The 16,181-nt window shown below is 45.7% G+C and overlaps 1 protein-coding gene across 2 annotated transcripts in view; it reads right to left on the minus strand.

Annotated features, from left to right (window-relative positions):
* The window catches only part of LMCD1 (LIM and cysteine rich domains 1), a 58,458-nt gene extending 49,150 nt beyond the window's left edge, over positions 1-9,308 (minus strand). The window contains exon 1 of one of the 2 annotated variants that reach the window (XM_072785296.1): positions 9,155-9,308. In XM_072785296.1, the coding sequence (XP_072641397.1) occupies positions 9,155-9,196 (42 nt within the window). In that variant the 5' untranslated portion in view covers positions 9,197-9,308. The remainder of the gene's footprint in view (positions 1-9,154) is intronic. The other variant, XM_072785297.1, reaches the window with a different exon arrangement.
* Positions 9,309-16,181: the final 6,873 nt, after the last annotated feature.

A 16,181-nucleotide genomic window follows, 5' to 3' on the forward strand; every position in this document is an offset into this window, starting at 1 on the left:
TAGTACCACTATGTAAAAACAGATCTATAATTTAGTAACATACATGCCTTTATTAAGTTAATTAACAGGACTTAGCAGTGCATTTACTGTGATTTCAGAATATGGACAAATATAAATGGTACATTTGACATCTATCTCAGCGGGAATAGGACAAGAAAGTATCAGAATTCCATTGGTATCAAGGGCAGAGGGCTCATACTCAGCTATCTTTTTCTAACGTAAATGTCTTGCACAATAGCTTTATTTAGTTAAAAAAGAAAACGAGTCAAGGGGTTGCTAAGTTGTCAGGGCTTTGCCTTCATTCACAATTGAAAGAAATGCTGAATCCATTAGAGGCTGGGAGTGTGAGGGTGTAATTTTTCTTTATTTACAGTCCTTGATACCTTCAATTCTATCCACAGATTCCTAGTTAAAAACTTCTATCTGCTAAGAATATGTAAAAAATTCCCTCGACTTCCTCTGAGCTAAGCCCCCAAATGCTGATTCCCACCCCCCCCCCCCCCCCAGCCCAGTTCAGACCAGATCCACTCAGCAAGGAGACTGGCTGGTCACAGTGCCAGGGTGGGGTGGGGAGCAAAGGAATGCCTTGGCAGGTGGGTGGCTCTCCTCCAGGATGAGGGCAGGGCTGGGATCCACTTTCCCTCCACTTTTTGCAGCCAGTGGATCAGCCAGGCCAGTCACCTTGGTAGTCAGCCTCATGAATCAGTACCTGGACATGCCACTTAGTCATACGGCCCAAATAGATGCTATCTTCTTGAGGGCAGGTTATAGGGGTGTTAGCCATCCAAGAACCCTTTCCCTGTGTCCCTGTCCTTTGGTGCCCCTGCCATCAACACCACTAAGGACAGAGCCTGGGGCATTAGGCTGCCGCTGAGGACACAGGCTGAGCACAGTTTGTCTACCACCGTATCTGCAAGGCAGCTGAAGGGGCTGCTGGTTACCATAGTACCTGAGAGCTGCCAATAGTCCCTCCAGCCTCAGACTCTGTCACTAAATATCCTGTTTAAAATGCAGTAACTAGGGGGCGCCTGGGTGGTCAGTTGGTTAAGCGTCTGCCTTTGGCTCAGATCATGATCCCAGGGTCCTGGGATGGAGCCCCACATCTAGCCCCACATCAGGGCTCCCTGCTCAGCAGAAAGTCTGCTTCTCCTTCTCCCTCCACCCTTTCTCTCGCTCATGTGCTCTTTCTCTCAAAAAAATAAATCTTTAAAAAAATGTAAAAACTGGGAGAACAGTGTGAACTCATTCCTCTGTTACACTGTACAAATTACTGGGGTTGGGTATGGCTCAGATGTATGCAGTCCTGGGGAATATGAGGTGGGTAGCAAAGGAGAATTAGTAGGTGTGTAGATGTGAGGGTGTGTGCACATGTGCTGCAGATGGTCAAGGAATACACAGACTCATAGAACACTGACATTATTTGGCCTTTATCCTACTTTTATGAGAAATTAATTTCACCTGACTCAAGTTTACAAGGCAGGGACCAAAACTTTCTTATTCATTGTCTTGTATTTAGCACTCAGCACAATGCTTGGCACATGATATATGCTAAATAAATATTTGCTAAATGAAGAAATGAGTGACCATTATCCTGATTAATAAGCAGGATGTCTGAGGCTTGGTGAGGGTAAGCCTGTCCACGATCAAACGGTTGGGGCCAAGGACTGGTCTCAGGCAGAGGGAGGGCTGCTTTTTAGAAGTGTGGCAACCAGCCACCCAAAGCAAATTGTTGCTATTGTCACAATTTTGCATATGATGCAGCCTGAGTATATTTATGGCTAAGTCTAAGTTTAGCTACAAAGAGAAGGTCCTGCAATCTGATATCTTAGAAGCCACATGTGATGTGACGTAGGTAAGCTGAACTTGGTTTCCCACACCCCAGTGCTTAACTACCTATGGGATTTCTGTGCTGTACTGAGGAGAGGGGATGCCAGTAAGAGCAAGAGGAAATATTTTCTGAGCACTTACTAGGCATCCAGGCACATTACAGGCTTTATCTCACTAACTATTGTTTAGATGTAGAACTATTGTTAACTCTCTTTCTCAAACGGGGAACCAGAGGTCCAGAGAGGAAAAGCAACTTGGCAGAGGCTGCAGATCTAGCAAATGGCAGAACCATGAGTCACATTTAGATCTCCATGCTTGCAAAGGCTATGTGTTTAACCACTTCTCAATAAGCCTCTAAATCTGGTGGCCAAAGTAAAGTTCATCACCAAAATGTTCACTTGACCTTCTGAAGTTTGAGGGTATGAAGTTGACTGAAATTAGAGTACTCTGGGCATGGAAGCAACAGAATATAGAACATATCCTTTTCTCCTGCATTCATAAAAGATGCTGTGAATCAGTGTATCTTTCATTTATGTCTCATATAAATTTTGGATATGGCATTTCTCCCCATATCCCAACAGTAACACAAAGGGACTGACCAAGCAGATCCCTAGATTCTGCTCAGTTCTTTTAAATAACGAGTCATTTGCATTTTTCTCCAAAGATTAATTTTATAAAGAATCTAATGTTTTAAAACGCAAGGAGAAAAAAAAAAATCCATAAACAGATCATGTGGATTTGAAACAGCCGCCATGGGCTGGACCCCAGTACTCCTTTGTCCTTCCAAAGAGTGACTTGCCAAATGGAGCCTTTGCTTTTTTCCCCCTCAGCAATCTTATTTCCTTTTAAAGCGTGTCCTGGTGGGGGCTTGGCTGTGTTTTGCTTGGTCCTGATTCACGTGTTATTGGGTAGGCCATGAGTCAGGCTGACCAGGCATGTAGAGATACATTCCAAAGGCCAAGCTTATCCCCAGGCTAGAATTTCCTGGAAGCTCTCAGACTAGGATCTCTAGGATTTTTTTATTTTTATTTTTATTTTTTTGGTCAAGGGTCACTGCTTCTTCAGTAATTTTAGGATACTTTTGTATGCTTCCTTAGACTGTCTCTCTACCAGCCTCCTCCCTTGAGTTCTATTAGACTTCTAAGAAAGCCAGAACTAGGAGAAATCTAGAAAGCCCTTGTTCTGTATCTGGAAATGGCTTGGACTTATTGTGAGTGACAGTATATACCTCGTAGTGACCGAGAGATACCAGAGAGGTACAAATGCCTGGTAACATTTGGCAAATGCTGGGCAATTCCCGAATCAGACTACTAATGTGTAGATAGCTCACAGTGATAATCATAGCTTCTCTCTACCAGACTGCTACTTCTGAGAAAAGCCTTCTTATTTTTCCTTAGAGTGGAAAGAGCTTAAGTTTTGGGATCGGAGTGAAGACCTGATTTGAGTTCTTAACCTGCCATCATATGATCACTTAACTTAGTCTTCATTTACTCATGTGTAGAAAGGATATTCATATTTTTGTATGGTAGTCCTTAAGGCCAAATGGGATATGAGAAAGGCCAAGCACTGTGCACGTACTCAAGAGAGTCCTTCCTTCCTTTCTTTGGTCTTTCCTTGAATTTGTCTATGCTAGCAGAGAACAGACGACTCTTCCTGCAAAGCCCTTCAGTGACAAGAGTCCAAACAAATCGTAAAAGGAAGACCAAACAGGTCCCTTCTGAGAAAAAAACCTAAAAGGGTTTGCTCCTCATATAAAAGAGCAGACAGTGAGTGAAGAGTTGATCTGGGAGTCTGACAAAGATTTGTAATTGTATGATTGTTTCTGTTTTTGTGAAGCTACCACCAAATTTCCACATCAAATATTTAAGCCTAGATACAAAGTTTAAGTTTTGGCTACTGACAGAGTCTCAGTGCACATATGAGACCCAACTTCTTGTTCAATGCTTTTCTATAAAAGCTTCATAGAAAGCATTTCTAGAGCCTTTGCAGATCCATGCCGTTGTTATGTACAAAGCTCCAAGAATGGGTTTAGGACATCTTGAAGATTACATGTGAAGTTAAGGAACTATCATAATCTTGAAGGACTCCTGTAGAAGTTGTTGGTGGCCTTGCACCTGCTAAGGTCATGGCAGCTGCCAGCCAAATCCTCTTCCCGATAAGCAAATGAAAAGGGTATGCGTGTGTGTTGGAGGGGTGGGTACCTCCAAAGGAAGGCACTTAACGAACAACAGCTGTGGCTCCCTTCTGGTTGTCCTGAAAAGCTGTTCCACAATTCTACTTTCAGTGGAACAGAGTTTTAGGCCTGTTTATCCATAATCATTTGTTATTTGGGAGATAGCCTGCTGTATAGGAAAGGTTAGTGGACTGGAGGGAAAAGGAAGACAGGTTCTCAGTCAAGGTCTGCTACTTCCTAGGAAAAGTGACCTATTCAAAGTCACCTGGTAAAGAAATGCCAACAGTTACTATAATGACTCAACCACTGCCAGAAAACTTTTCTCATAATAAATGTTTAAATGGTGTTGGATGAACACTGGGGAGATAAGAATTCCCAAGGTCTATACTCATCATGATAGATTTCCACATTATTATTCACACACTATTTTGAATGTGCAAGCTGGAATGAAAAAATGATTCTCCTTTCCAAGGTCAAATCAAATACCTCTTCTGGAGCCCTGCTGACTCCAGTGGGTTGAAGGAGGAATTATTCCCTCACGTCTCTGGTCCTTACCTTTTCCTCACCAGGAGTGGCGGACATGGAGGTAGGAAAGTAAGATGCACATGTGAGCCTGTGACACTGTCCCTCCTTCCTGGTCCCCAGCTTTTGCTGGACTCAGCCTCTTCTTTTTCTTCCTTGTTACCTTTGGCCAGTTAATATACTGAGAAGATCAAACTATAGGATCTTCAGAGGAAAATACCAAAGTCCTTTTCCCACTGTCCGGCTTATAGAGTGGTGTGTAAACCCTGGCTAGGAGAAGGTCTCGGAGCTTAGATGGCCGAGAGTAAAGCCTAGAGATGGTCTGTGATTAGGGCTTTCCCTGCCTCCTATCGTCCCAGGAGGTGGATGCACTGGTGAAAGCCACTCATCAGCCCCTAACCCCACATATTCACACACGTCTGCACAACACGACAAGCATCTGTAATTTACAAAGTAATGGCTTCAGCATCTGTTTTCAGAGATCCTTTAAGAACTTGGATAATTTCTTTCTTTCTTTTACGATAAGGCTCTCTCGGGCCAACGTGCTTCTACACCTATGGGCATGTCTCCAATGCATTGGCTATGAAGGCCTTTAAATGACAGCTTAATATATTTTTAAGATTGAGGGAGCCAACCACGTTCTCGAGGAGCCGTGTTTACATTGGATCGGCTCTCTCAGGCAATGTGCCAGCAGTTTTGCACGCTGCAGGAACTGGAGGTGAAGGCAGGAAGGGCTGAGGACAGGAAAGCCAAGAGGGAGGGTAGGCAGAGAAGGGTGTGGGGAGACACCCAGCTGAATCTGGCAACGCACTTAGAACCATCATGTAATGCTCCTTTGACACTGAGTTGAGGGGTGAAAAACAGACCTTTTGGAGCCAGGCCACCGGCACACATGCAGTCAACAGTGAACATGCTCTTAGATCTCTTGGTTCTAGTCCTTTCTAAATTCCTGCAAGTGGCTCTTTGGCAGCCAACAGGGCTGTATTGTCGCAGAGCCTAATGGGCTTCAGCACATCTTGGCAATCTCAGATGAGGAGCTTGACCCCTCTGGGCCTCAGTATCCTTGCTTAAAAAGTGACAAGAGCTCCATGCCCCCTCCAGGCCTAAAATTGACTCCAGAGTGAAATGACTGGTAATCTCTGTTCCATGTGAGCAGATTTTGTATCTGTTTGGGTAGAATGAAGATAAGACCAATGTTCAGCTCATCAAGACGGGGCAACTGGCTTTGGTTCAGCTGAATGGAAATTAGTTGCTCTTCAGATAGGATAGTCATAAAGAAAAGTGTGTCCTTCATTTACCAAAAGACTCCTTTCAGCGTTCACACACCCATCATAATATATACCACTGCCATTGCCACCAATAATAATAATAACAGCAACAACAATAACAACTAACTATTTGAGAGCTTCTGGGCTGAGCTCTTTATATGTACTATCTCATTTAATGATCACAGACACCTTGGGAGGTAGATGCTGCTACTGTCTCTCCAATTTTCAGATAAGGAGAGACTCAAAAGTTAATTAGCTAATACACAAGAGCACACAGGTAGTAAGTGGTAGAGTTACTAGGATAGGGTATGAACCTCTATCTGGTTCAAACACTATTTTGATAGTAGTACCAGTACTCTTAAATATGCTTAATAAACACTACAGAAGAACACAACGCAGTAGTAGTTGATTCCACCAAAAGAAATGGCATGTGGCCTTTCAGGCCCTTTATTACCAAGGAATGTTGACTATTCTCAGGGAACTCTCTGTGCTAGGAAGCCTTTCCCAATAGAAAAACAAATGATGGCTTAAGAGCAGCCATTGGGAGCATTTAACTTAGCACAGATGAGAGGAGCCTGGTAATGTTTTTAAGCTCTGCCACTAACTAGGTATGTGATCTCAGTCTGTCTGGGATTGGTTAGACAATTTCTAAGGCTACTCCAGGTTTTGGATTTTATGTTCTCTTGAAGACCTTTTATAACTTCCAGCTGCTAGGGATTCCCCCTACCACACTTCCCCTTGGGGGTAGGGCAGTAGAGACAGTCTGTATGCCATTTTAAACCATTTCTCATTTTGTAAATAGGTCCCTTGTCGCTCCAAGAGTCTATGAAATTGTTTCAAAATGCCTAAGTGTGATTATGTATCCTGAAGCCAAATGTTATAAAATCCTCCCCCTGCTGTAGATTTAAATAGTAAATATGGAATAAAAGCTTTTTAGAATGTTGTTGGGTATGACACGGTGTTCAATCACTATTATAATGTTAAGCAAGGAGAGCTTCTCCCCCACTCTCATCCTTTGCCTTGACTTTTTGAGTTGAAGACATTGGTTAATCTACATAGTGATGACTGCCCTCCTCACTGCCACAGTCCCAAGAAGTAAAAAAAAAAAAAAAAAAGAATTACACCCTTTCATCTCTACCCACTACATTCTTTCTTTAAGCCTGTAATTGGATCTAAATGGAAAATAAACCTTTTGCAGGCCAAGGAAGTTGGCACTGGAGGGTGACAAGAAGGAGAACATGTTCCACCTCTAATCCCGATAATCACAGTCTCCGATGCAAAGGAAAATAAAAACAAGGCTTCCTCCAAGTGGTGGCTTTGGCTTTCAGTAAGAAGGAGGGTTTCCATGTACTGGGTCTTACTTCACACATTATCTATCAATCAATTTGTAGTAAAACCACCCCCAAATCATCTGACTTTCTAGAGGACAGTGGGGCTTTGCCCCTTTAGCTCCAAACTCTTTTACCTCAGTTTAATTTGGGGAGGCAGTTCAGACGCACAAATATCCTCGTGCTATGACAAGTTAAAAAACATTCATGTACAAAATGTACTGTCCGCGAACACTAAGGTCTTAGCTGGACGGATATTCAGTGGTTCACTGGTAGTTTATTGAGTCCTGCTGTGTACGGTATGCTGTGTTGGAACAGAGATGAACCAGAAAGGTTTGTCTACAAGGGGTTCAGAAAGATGTGTAGAGAAACAAAAGCAGTGCATGCATGACTTGCCACTAGGTGGAAATTAACAGGTATCATACCAAGGTCTGAAGTGTACGAATTCCATAGAAGGAGAGAGAACTTGACTCTCCAAATAGTCTGGCAAATGTGATGGGACATGGTACATTCCAGAGAGATGCCCTGATTAAGTCTGACTTGGTGTACACATTCAGAAGGGTACACTGGACCCTGTGTGGGAGTCTGGGGCAAGTCAGCTGTGTAACGTGCAGCTATAAATCAGATGCATGAACTCGTGCCTCAAAGTTACATGGCTTGCACTTTTATTTTGATTCTGACATATGTTTGGGTTTTGTTGTTTTCTTTCTTTATTCCTTTTTTGTTTGTTTGTTTGTTTGTTTTCCTCTCATTCTACTCCACAGGTAATGGCAGAGGTCTCAGGAGGACTTTGCCCTGCAAGAGTTTAAAAATGACTGCTTTGGGAGATTAATCCAATCCAGCTTACTATCGTTGCTAGTGCTGCTGGAGAAAAGAGAGATCTATCATCCCTAGAACTGGAGACAAGGAAACTGAGGCACAGAAAAGTGAATTGGTCAAAACAGTGCAGCTAAAAAGTGGCAGGGCCAGGGTTTCCGTGCCCAAGGCTTCCCTTAATAATCTCTGCGGTCTTCTGGGCTCTCTAACCCTGGGCTTCAGTTTCTAACCCTGGGCTTCAGTTTCTCCATTGGCTTAGACTGTCTGTGTCTCTGCTCCCTTCCAGCTCACTTGTCCTCTATGCCTCTGGCCTGTGCCCTCTCCCGACTGCACCAAGGTAAGTAGCGGGTGGGTGTTGAAGCCACAGGCCCCTCCTGCGGTAATTCACCCATGACCTTCTGGGCTCCTGGCCAGCCCTTCCTGAAAGGGAAACGTGCAGACCCTGGGGACAGAAATTAGTTCCCTCGTGCTGGAACTGCTGCCATGGCCAACATCACCAACTAAAGAAACTGGTGTGTGTGCGTGCGTGTGTGTGTGTGTGTGTGTGTGAGAGAGAGAGAGTGTGTGTGTGTGAGTGCAAAATAGAAAACAGGATGACAGCAAGAGGGGAGATTCCTTGTGAGTAAATATTTACTCTCCACCTCAATCCTGGGAGGGGGAAGGAAGAGGAGAAGGGAGTTGTTTTTTTTTTTTTTTTTTCTCTCCCTACAGACAACAGGATTACTATTTTCTTTAATAGTTTTACTTTATGTAAATTGTAATTAGAGAGGGAGACAAACCATGAGCGACTCCTAACTCTGGGAAACAAACAAAGGGTTGGGAAAGGGGAGGTGTGGGGAAGGGGGAAAGGGGCAGCTGGGTGACTGGCACCGAGGAAGGAGGGCACTTGATGGGATGAGCACGGGGTGTTATACTATCTGCTGGCAGACTGGACTCCAAGAAAAACGAGCGCAAAAAGAAAATTCAAATAACATTGCGATCAGCATCACGGCAGCACTAAAGATTCTCTGCAAATTCCACACAAGGGCTTTTAAGAGTAAGTTTCGGGGTGGGTGCGCCTGTCAGCTCAACTCTGTACTCCCAACTGTTCCGTTTTCTCGGGAAGTCTTGGAATGTAGCGCGTTTGCTGCTCCTTACGTCTGGGTAAGTCGCGGCCGAGCCTGCGGGAGGGACGCGGGGAAAAGCAAGGACGTGGGCAGCACAGGCAGAGCGCAGCTCACCTTCTGAACTCCCGGGTTGAGGTCCTTGGCCACCTTCGCCATCTCCCGTGGGGCAGCAGCGGCGAGCGCCGGCTTCTCGGGCAGGGGCGCGGCGGGCACAGCGCGGGCACAGCGCGGGCTCGGGCCGAGTTCGCGCGCCCAGGGGAGCTCTGCGCGCAGCCCGGCGCCGCGGGGCCCTTTAATTGGAGAGCGGGACTCCCTCGCAAACGGCGCCAGCCAATCGTCGCGGGCGCTCGCGCTCGGCCGGCCAATGGCAGCGCGCGGCTCTCCGCCCCGGGGGCGTGGTCCGGGCCGGGCGGCCGCGGCGGCGCGAGCGCTGCCCTGACGTCAGAGCGGCCCCTGCCCTGCCCTCCCTGCCCTCCCTGCCCTCCCTGCCCTCCCTGCCCCTCCTGCCCTCCCAGCTCCTCCCTGCCCCTCCTGCCCCTCCTGCCCTCCCTGCCCTGCCCTGCCCTGCCCTGCCCTGCCCGGTGCGGCCCGCGCGGCGGCGGCTCGCCTGCGCCCGTCGAGGGAGCCGCAGGAATCCGCGCCCCCGCCCTTCTCCTTTAAAGGACATCGGGCAGAGGGTGGGGAGGCCCGCCGGCTCCCGCCATCCATTCAGGTCAAAAGGGAGAGTGATCAGACGGGAAGGCGGGGGTGTTTTTAGTGAGCTGGCTCCAAAAATAAATGCTGAGCCGCGTCCCCCTTCCCACTCTTTCTGCCTTGTCCTGGGGAGGGGGGGGGGGCGGGGGGGAGGCAGGTGCTGTGCAGCCCGCACCGGCCAGGTCCTCCGGTCACCAGCCGGGAGGGCAGAGTCTACTGACTTAGGATCTTTTTTTTTTTTTTAATTAATTAATACTTGTGGATTATTGATCTGCCTCGCATACCTTGCTTTCGTGTGAATTCTCCCAATTCAGCGAGGAGAACACAGTCCTGGTTTTTTAAGCGTGAAATATGCATCTTCTCTCCGGTTGCATAATGACCTCCCGTGTTACCAGGACCTTTGATGATGATGATGATGATGATGATGCTCCATTGCATTTGGCACATGAGGATTTAGGCTCAAGAGAGGGTAACTGGTCCAAAGTTGAGCTCTTCAGCAAGGCTTTGAATCTTCGTTCGGGGCAGCCTGGGTGGCTCAGCGGTTGAGCATCTGCCTTTGTCCCAAGGCATGATCCTGGCGTCCCGGGATCAAGTCCCACTTCAGGCTCTCTGCATGGAGCCTGCTTCTCCCTCTGCCTGTGTCTTTGCCTCTGTGTGTGTGTGTGTGTGTCTCTCATGAATAAATAAATAAAATCTTTCAATCAATTAATCAATCAATCTTAGTTCGTGGATGAGAGTGAGAACTTCCCCAGGGAGAAGAGGCACAGCATTACAAGAAGCCATAAGCCAGGAAATTCTGGTTAAACTCGATAGATGAGGCTGTCGAGATCTGGACAAGCGGGATTCCATCTGTGGATTTTTCACCTCCTTGGGGTGAAGGGTCTGACAACATCTCACATAACAAGTCCCCTAAGACAGTCTCAGCAAGATCTTCCTTCACAGTGTTGTGTGCCTACACAGACACATCTCTATTGAGCCAGACGTGGGGTCCCCGGGGGTGCTTTTCCCTGCCTGGGCGGAGAACCAAACCCCACTTTTTATCCTGGGGGAATATTGCTCTCTCCTGAGGTTTTCGGTCCTAAAACTCATGTTGGCAGCACCCCCTGCCAGAAAAGCAGGGCTCAGGGGGTCTACCATAAAACTAGGTTGCAGGGAGACTGAAGGAGGGGAGGGGTCCCAGACTACTTCATGTGACTGATTTGGGGGGATGGAGGAACTGCTGGCCACATTCTAGGGCTTCCTTCCTCTCTCTTTTTAAAAGATTTTATTTACTTATTCATGAGAGACACAGAGACAGACAGACAGAGAGAGAGGGAGACAGAGACACACGCAGAGGGAGAAGCAGGCTCCCTGCAGGGAGCCCGATGTGGGACTCAATCCCAGAACTCCAGGATCACTCCCTGAGGTGAAGGCAGACTCTCCACCACTGAACCACCCAGGTGTCCCTCTAGAACTCCGTCTCTTATCAGAGGTACTTTCCTTCTTAAACCCTCCGCCATTTTTTAAAAAATTATGTTTATTTATTCATGAGAGACACATACAGAGAGAGAGGCAGAGACACGCAGAGGGAGAAGCAGGTTCCATGCAGGGAGCCCGACATGGGACTCGATCCTGGGACTCCAGGATCACGCCCCAGGCTGAAGGCAGGCGCTCAACTGCTGAGTCACCCAGAGATCCCCAGTTCTTGACACACCATCATCCCCAGCAATCCCAACTCTTGATCAATGAACCCAAATTTTGATTCCTTTTTTTCACATTCCTGGAAAGGGCTTTCCAGTTGTGATTCCCCTTTTCTTCTTTCATGGATCTGCTGTCATTGGCGTTTGTTTTGCTTGCTCCCAGCTGTAGCCCCAACACCTCGCATGTGATAGACGCTTAGAACGTGTGGGCTGAATGAATGAGGGTGGGGTTCTGGCTTTTAATCAGCAGTGAGCAGGCAGGCAGGACTAGGAAGAGATGGTGCAATGCTGTACCGTGGTCTAGTTTGTCCAAACTTCCAAGGTGTGCTGCACATTAAACCAGGGTGTAAATAAACTGTGGCCAACAGAAGCCTGGCCTCGAAGAGGTTTCCATGTGAATAGCCCATTCAGTAGCAAACCCTTGGAACAATGGTGATGAACTGGGATGTCATGCCAGAAGCCTTCATATTTCAGAGGTATAGGAACAGAAGCCAGGAGAATAACAAAGACATGCTTTATCCCTTGCAAACTGCGCAGAAGCCTTCCCAGTGAAGTCATTTCTCACTCCTTTTCCAGCCACCCTTCTTGCCACATCTTGAGAAATTATGGTTCCATGGAATAATTCTAATTTTATTAACTTTAACATCGTATAGCTTGAAACTCATGACCTCCTTCCCTTCCTTGTTGTTACCCTTGGCCCCAGTGTCAATTAAGGAGGCAGATATAGTGACTCTTTTCAGAACGTGAGAATCAGGAGCTACTGCTTGGGGTGGCCCAGTCTCTTTTTTTCTGGAGAATAACCTGTTGTGGGCAGAAAGGCACCCCCCAGTCCCTGCTAGTACTTATTCTTTTCCTGGCTAAAGATGCTGACTCTTTGAACCCTACTCTTGAGCCAGATGTTCCAGGGGACCTGTAGTCAGAGTCTTGGGTGCTGGGGGCCCCCTCAGGTAAATAAAGGAATCATTTCCCTTAAGGAATGTCTTGGTCTAATAAATGTCACTGGGGCCCTCTGGGCCGCCGCCGCCGCCACCGCCGCCGCCGCCTCCTCCTCCTCTTCTTCTTCTTCTTCTTCTTCTTCTTATTCTTATTCTTATTCTTATTCTTATTCTTATTCTTATTCTTATTCTTATTCTTTTTTAATTGAATGTCAAGACATCAAAGGATGATTCTAATTATTCCATAATAATTCTAATTATTTTTCTGGGAGAAGGTGGAGATTTGAGAACAGTCTAGGGCTCTATCCAAGGTCACACAGCCAGTAAGTGGCCCTTTCAATTATACCATACTACCTCCCAAATGAATCTTAAGGATTGACTATAGGGAGAAAAGTAAGCACTTGAAGGAAGATGGTATTGTTGTCATTGTCATTATCAATGGGTTTGTCCTAACTGGGGCTTTTGACTCCTTTTCATGCCCTTTTCACTGTTCATTCATTCATTCACTCATTCAACAAACATTGAACTGAGAACTACAGTGGGTTAGGAGACCCTGAGCTGAGGCTCTGATAGACCATGAATAAGACTGGAAAGCTTCCTGTCTTCACACAGCTTCGATTCTAGTGGAGGGAGACAGGCATTAAATAGGTGAACAGATAATTAGATCAGGATATGGAGGATGGAAGTGAGTGCCTTAGAGGAAGTAAAGGGAGCAGAGATTCACTGGATATGTGGTCCATTCACATCAGGTAGTCCAGAAAGCCTGACTAAAGAGGTCATATGAGCTGAGGACCTGAAGAGGGAGAATGAGTCAGCTATGAGTAGAGTTGCCATGGAAAGAACATTTCACAAGAATGGAATCCTGAGTGCAAAGACCCTAAGGTGGGTACAGGCTTTCTGTGTCCCTTTCTATGATCCCCTTATGAGAGATCATAAAGTTTCTGTGGCTGGAGGGTAATGAGGGACAGGGAGAAAGCATAAGGGGACCAGAGAAGTAGGCAGTGACTGGATCACACCCTGCTACAGAGGCTAAATTCTTTTCTGAGAACAGTGGGGAATTATAGATCAGTACTTTCCAGTGAGGCATAATGTGTGCCAAGTATATAATTTAAAAATTTCTAATAGCCACATTTTAAAAAAGTAGAAGGAAACAGGTAAACTATTTATAATACATCTTACCTAACCCAATGTATCCCAAATGTCATTTCTGTCTGTGATTGATTCCCATTCTGATATGTTTTACATCCTTTTTTTGGTGCTGTATCTTTGAAACCTGGTGTACAAGTTACACTTGCAGTACACTTCCATTGAGATCAACCACATTGCAAACGCTTAGTAGTCACTTGTGGCCAGTGGCTACAGTATTGGACAGAGCAGTTGTAGGGTTCTACCGGGGGATGACAGTATCTGATTTACTGTTTAATTCACAGCAAGGACACCCAAGGGGGTATTAACAGAGACCTAGCTCATAACTAACAACCTCTCATGATCAAGTGGAAAGACTGAGAGTCTGAGAACCACTAACTGCGTGTCTGGTCTACTTTGACCATATAGTATATTTTAATGTATATTAATTGACCTAAATATGCCTGGATAAGCTTATATGTTTTGATTTGTATCAATTTGACCCAACATTTATACCATGTATATGTGAACTGTTCACAACTGAAATTTTTGTCTTTCCTGTCATTCTTACAGTGACTTTAATTTTAGAATGACTATCTAATTTTCTTCAGATTTTTGGGTGGGCTTCCTAGATCAAGAAAGGCTTTGCTTATAAGACCAAAACATCTGGATAAAAACAAAACATGATTGTTGAATTCAAGCATTCTCTTGCGTTATAGCCCAGGTTTGACAGAGACTATGAAGGACACAATGAGAATCTATCCATTCAGGAGTCCAGAGCCCTACATTTTGATCCTAGCTCTGCTAAAATGATGTGTCTGGCCATCATCTCTAAGGCCACTTGCAACTCAAATGTATTATTATTTAGTAGGAGCAAGTGATACATTTTCTCTGAGTATCAGATATATATCCTAGTTGACGATGCAATGGAGCCATTCCCTTCTTTCCGAGGTCAACAAGAGAATGTAAAGAGCACAAGATTTAGACCCAGAAAAATCTCTGCATGTGTTTCAGCTCTGTCGCAGGGATGAGCTCAGGGATTTGGGCATTGTCTTTAAGAGTCCCTGAGTTTCTGAAAAATCAGGATAATAATCTTTATTCCTTCTCCCTTTCAAAGTACATCCACATGCTCATCTGTGGTGGACAGAATTCTAAGATGTCCCCTCAATGACCCAGGCCCTCGTGTAACAATCCCTAGGAGAATGAGAGGTCCCTGTAACTTGCTTCTAGCCAACAGGACGTCGCAAAGGTGGTGGGGCTTCGCTCCCATGAGTATGTTGTGTCTTATGTTCAAAGTGAAGGGATTTTGCTGATGTCATTAAGGTCTCTAACAGGTTAATCCAAAGATAGACTATTCCTGAGTGGGCCTGACCCAGTCTGGCGAGCTCTTTACAACAGTGACTAGAAATCAGAGAGAAGAAATCTCTGCCTCTGCCTCTGTCCTACTAGCTTTAAAGAAGGAAGCTTACCAAGTTTCACACTGGTGAGGAAATGAATTCTATCAAGATTCCCTTTTTGAAAAGAAATACTTTTGCTCCCTTCAATTCTTAAACCTTCCTGGGGCAGTAAGTCACCTGTGTTGCATGTATCATTTTTAAAGCAGCACCTACTCTTACCAAGGAGCCATATTACACATTTCATTTCCATACGTGTAATATTAAATGCTATATTCAGCCTATCCATTGTGTGTGTGTGTGTGTGTGTTCGTTCTGGGTACCAGGAAGGCAGTGAACAAAATACCTGGTATTTTCTATTTGCAGACAGTAACTTTATGTATTTAAGCCTTGGCACAACCCCAGGTGGTAGATATTATTATTCCTATTTGCATATTTGCAGATAAGAGAATGAAGCTCTACTGGGTTATTATTTTTTTTTTTTTAGATTTTTAAAAAATCATTTACTAATGAGAGATACAGAGAGAGAGGCAGAGACACAGGCAGAGGGAGAAGTAGGCTCCGCACAAGGAGCCCAACATTGGACTCAATCCCGGGACTCCAGGATCATGCCCTGGGCTGAAGGCAGGCGCCAAACTGCTGAGCCACCCAGGCATCCCCTCTGCTGGGTTATTTAAGCTGCTCCTTAGTTAGGGATCACTGGGATCACTCATGAGATGCCTGGCTTTACAATAGGGCTTAGCTTGGACAAAGGTGGGGAGACAGGGCTCCTCACCTTTCAGGATTTCTCTGGATGTTTTCCATGTTTCTCTCTAGATTTGCTCTTTACTTTCTTCCTCCAGCTCTGTTCCTGGTAGGCTGATGCACGGACTTCCTGCTTAAGCATCTGTGCTGTCTTCCTGGGAGCAGGAGACTGGTAGGAGATCAGGGGGGAGCATATTTAATCTTTCCTCTTCCTCCCTATTGGCCTGGGTTTTGGAGGTGGTGGTCATGTTCTTCTACCTCTAGTCACAGCTTCTGTGAACCTGGGGACAGCTCTCTCCCATGGCCTCTTTAGGCCTTGGGGTGGTCTCGCCTCTTGCTGTCACTGGCCTCAGGGTGCATCTTCTCACATGGCCCTGTTTTCTTCTTCATTGATAGTGCCTTGATTAAACTTCCTGTGGTTACCCCTTCAAGTATTTCTAGCCAGCACCCTGACCCATACAGAAGCAAGGTGGGTTTTAGAGATGATCTCAGTGTGGCGTTTGCTGGGTTGTTGAGATATAGAACACCCTGTGGGGTTCTTGTGTAGTCTCTTCTGCTTCTTGCATGTGAA

Source organism: Canis lupus, chromosome 19 (assembly GCF_048164855.1).
Source record: "Canis lupus baileyi chromosome 19, mCanLup2.hap1, whole genome shotgun sequence".
NCBI classification, from domain to species: Eukaryota; Metazoa; Chordata; class Mammalia; order Carnivora; family Canidae; genus Canis; species Canis lupus.